The sequence below is a fragment of the Palaemon carinicauda genome, chromosome 37 (assembly GCF_036898095.1).
Source record: "Palaemon carinicauda isolate YSFRI2023 chromosome 37, ASM3689809v2, whole genome shotgun sequence".
Taxonomy (NCBI): domain Eukaryota; kingdom Metazoa; phylum Arthropoda; class Malacostraca; order Decapoda; family Palaemonidae; genus Palaemon; species Palaemon carinicauda.
In genome coordinates, this window is record NC_090761.1 from 68,999,151 (window position 1) to 69,003,765 (window position 4,615).

The following is a 4,615-nucleotide window of genomic DNA, read 5'->3' on the forward strand; positions in this document are numbered from 1 at the left end:
CACGTGCCTCAGCTATTCATGAATGACCTTTAAACCTTTAAATCTTTTAGATGAAAGGCTGAACATTGTGAATAGTGGAATACCAGATCCCTCTTATTTTGGTGTTGAATAATTACAGAGAAAGAATAAAATATACAGGCTTGTAAACCCTAATTGTGTAGGGGTTGGGTAGAAAGGGAGGAAAATGTATGACCTTTGAAATAATATTTTAATAACTTGCATGTGCAGAGTGAAAGATTTGGTATTCAAGAAAACAAAGCGCTAAACGAGAAAGTATTTCAGCTATAGTGTAAGAGGCTGAATCGGCTGTTGACCCTGGGTAGGTCTACGACACCAAATCCACCTGTTTTTTTTTCTTTTCTTTTTTCTTTTTTTAGAAAGGGAAGAAAATTTTAATAACTTGCATGTGCAGAGTGAAAGAGATTTGGTATTCAAGAAAACAAGCGCTAAACGAGAAAGTATTTCAGCTTCAGTGTAAGAGGCTAAATCGGCCGTTGACCCTGGGTAGGTCTACGACACCAGATCCACCTGTTTTTTCTTTTCTTTTAATTTCTTTTTTTCTGAGGACACCTCTTTTAGAAAGGATTCTTCTCTATACGGGCTTGAATAATTTATAACAACCTTGGTAATCTTTCATATACTATAAAGATTTATTTAAGATTTATGCAAATCTGTGAACTTTTCCATATCTTAACTAGACGTAATATTATGCCTCCTCTTCATCCAGTCTTATCGACCTTGGCTTGCCCTTAAATGGTTTCTTTTTCGTGTTCAATATATGATAAATCCTATTTATCTCATATTCTTTTCGTGTTAAACATATGATAAATAATATATATCATATACTGAACACGAAAAGAAACAAACTATTTAAGGGCAAGGCAACGATAAGACTAGATGAAGATTCATAAAAAAACGCCCAGTTAAAATGTGGAAAAGTTTAAATATTTCCATAAACCTGAAAAAAAACTCAGTATATAAAAGATTACAAAGTTTGTAATAGTCATTATCTAATCTTTCTATGTATGCAAATGTGTAGCAAATAAAATGGACCGAAAAATTCTGAGATTCGAACGAATTTAATCGACCTATCCGAAACTTTGGCACCAAACATTTAATTTCTGGAACGCGTAAATGCAAACAGTGCAGCATTGCAAATCAACGCTGTTTTTATTAATCATTCTTATCCAAGGAACAATTCTCTTTTTTTCAAACCCCCCTCCCCCTTCTCTTGACGCGCTAAACCCTATAAATCATTTACGTCGATTAGAACAGTTACCGATTTCGGATAAGCAAAGCCGCCCATGACTCAAAGTGGCGACCCCCTTTTTAAAGATCTTTCGGAGGGGGGTTAATCGTTAAGTGCCTCCTCTTAATGCTATTTTGGAGGGGGTGTGATAGACTCACCGAGTGTCAGACTACCTCCCAGCAACATCTCTTATCGATCAATAGCCCGATTGGATGAACACCAATCCCAGATGCTCGGAAAGTTTATCTTTCGAAACTCACCGACCGTTGGGATGAAGCAGATTCGACTTCAACTTTATAAGTTACTTAAAAGAATTTATAGAGATCTACGATATGTTTCTCGGATCTCTTCAAAACTTTTATATAAAATACGAGTTATCGAGGTATGATTAAATCTTCAAATGTAAAGGTATTTTCATGAATACATTTCTTGTTAATCGGATATATCCTCAAAGGCAAATTTATTCTGTTTTCTATAAACCTACAGATATATATATATATATATATATATATATATATATATATATATATATATATATGTATATATATATATATATATATATATATATATATATGCATATATATATATATATATATATATATATATATATATATATATATATATATATATATATATATATATATCTTATTTATAACTGTAATCGAACAGTTTAACATGTTTTTTCAAAAAGGCCCATAAAAGAAACACAGGAAATATGAATAAATCACACTATATTTCGGTCAATAAACATCGACCCTCTTCAGGATGTAAAGTACAAGTGAGGCTTACAGTGGAGAGTGACGGTTTATATATGAAAGCAAAAGGGTGTGTTCAATTGTTCTATAGTTGTTATAATTGCTGGAAGGATTAGCCAAATTTAATTACATCCAGGTGCGTGTTCTTATTGTTGAGCCGCTTGGAGGAAGTCTTGACCTCTGATGCAGGTCTGGTGGCCGGTCTCCGTGGAGTATCTTCTTAATGATAGGGTTGAGAAGAGTATTGTCCACTGTGTCAGCTTTCCATTGGCCCCCACATAGATTCATTGTGTTTGAATGATTTATGATGGCTGATTCCAGGATTTTCCTTCTGTACGGACAGGTACTCTTAAAAAGCAAAGACGACTCACTCCAGTTAATCTGGTGCCCTAAATCCCTAAGGTGAATGAAAATCCCCGAGTTTTCATACCCATATCTAACAGATCTTTTGTGTTCGGATAATCTTTGAGATAGCGAACGGCCAGTTTGCCCAACGTACACTTTTTCACAATCCCTGCATGGTACTTTGTAAACGCCGGATTCTATCTCTCTTTTATTTTGATAAACATTAATAAGGGCGCTTCCTATGGTCTTTGGATATGAAAAAACAAAGGGGTTCTCAGTTTTGATATGATTTGTTATATTTTTAATACCTTCTATATATGGGAGTTTTATCTTATTTTTAAAATCTCTTTGGTTAGTAACATCATGATCTTTATAATATATCGTGTTGGCTTTGTTGATGGCCTTTTCTATGACATACGTGGGGTAGAATAGCTGGGCGAGTTTACGGACACAAAAGATCTGTTAGATATGGGTATGAAAACTCGGGGATTTTCATTCACCTTAGGGATTTAGGGCACCAGATTAACTGGAGTGAGTCGTCTTTGCTTTTTAAGAGTACCTGTCCGTACAGAAGGAAAATCCTGGAATCAGCCATCATAAATCATTCAAACACAATGAATCTATGTGGGGGCCAATGGAAAGCTGACACAGTGGACAATACTCTTCTCAACCCTATCATTAAGAAGATACTCCACGGAGACCGGCCACCAGACCTGCATCAGAGGTCAAGACTTCCTCCAAGCGGCTCAACAATAAGAACACGCACCTGGATGTAATTAAATTTGGCTAATCCTTCCAGCAATTATAACAACTATAGAACAATTGAACACACCCTTTTGCTTTCATATATAAACCGTCACTCTCCACTGTAAGCCCAGTCTCGGCCCAGCTCTCGCGCCGACAAGAGCTCTCCAGCCTTCTAAGTTCAGCAGCACCGGACTTGGCAACACCTGGATGGGTGGACTTTTATCCACTCTGTCACTAGGACCTCTCAACTTTGGTTGAAGAGGCCGCATATAAGAAAGAATCCAGTTATTTACTTTGGCTTTTTTGCTAAATAAATAACTGTTGTTGACCTTAGTGACTAGCCCAATTCCATCCAGTATGGCTGATGATGGGCACGACAGTCTCCGCACTTACAGAAGGAGTTTGTACCCCACCTGGATAAATCCCTGCAAGAATGGGGCTCAGCAGTGCAAGTGCAATCGCTGCCTGAGGTACCAGAACTACAGGCAGCAGCTAGCAGACCACATAGGGTTCAAAATAAGGGACCCAACGATGCTCTCTCACAGGAAAACATGCAATTGTTTTCAGTGCTATACCCTGGTGCTTGAGAGCATCTACCACCTCCTGCAAAGGAAGCACAGGCCAGGATATATGGATATACCATCCTACCCTCCACAGCCTCCTTATCCAGACATTTTCCAGAGGAAATACCGAGTGCAAGCACGGTATAAAGAGACAGTGTCTGCACCCAGTTGCAGCAACTCTCTCCCCTTTGAACGGGACTGTGACTGCCAGTCATGTGTGTATGCTATTTGGAGCAACACTGTAGGCCACAGCTCCCCCACTCGTGCCAAACCAGCCAAGGACTCTGAAGACTCACCTATCCCGGAGCCACCCACTCCATCTCCAGCACCAGCTGTCCAGAAGACACCTGAAAAGATGGAAGCAGAGGACGCTCCACTCACCGCAACTCCGGAACCTGAGACCAACGTTTCAACCATGGATCTAGACCTGACTGCACCGCAACTAGCAGAACTGCACCCTGAGGATTGCAACTGCACTCCATGCCTCTCACAGCTCCTAATGGAGGCTCAGGCAATCACCGAAAATGACCCAAGCTTGGACCTAAACTTGGCCGCTGCTGAGGGACCACAACCACCTGTCAGCCAACCCAAACAGCTTGTCAAATTCAAGATGGCAGCTGTAGAAGGTTCACCGTCATATGCAGCAGTTGCTGCTATTGCCACCGCCAACCCTGGCATCAAGATCACAGCCAGGGCCAACCTGAAAGGGGATTTAATTATATCCCCGAAGGACCTTGCCAGCGTCAACATCCTCCAACAGGAAACCTCCCTGACCCTCCTGGACCCCGAGAAGAGACTCAGACAGGCAGTGATCTATCGGTTTCCTGTCAACATGCCACTGTCATTCGTCACCGACTGCAGCAATGTTGCAAAAGCCGAGAGGAAGCTGGACCACCGCAAACTTCCCACCAAGGAAGTATCAGTCACCTTTATAGGGCAAGTCCCTAAAGCACTGG

At 40.2% G+C, this 4,615-nt stretch overlaps 1 protein-coding gene across 1 annotated transcript in view; it reads left to right on the forward strand.

Annotated features, from left to right (window-relative positions):
* Nucleotides 1–3,453: 3,453 nt before the first annotated feature.
* Nucleotides 3,454–4,615, forward strand: part of LOC137629356 (cyclin-dependent kinase 11A-like) — a 5,444-nt gene continuing 4,282 nt past the window's right edge. The window contains exons 1-2 of the mRNA XM_068360610.1: nt 3,454–3,496; nt 3,935–4,126. Of these exons, the coding sequence (XP_068216711.1) occupies nt 3,454–3,496; nt 3,935–4,126 (235 nt within the window). The remainder of the gene's footprint in view (nt 3,497–3,934; nt 4,127–4,615) is intronic.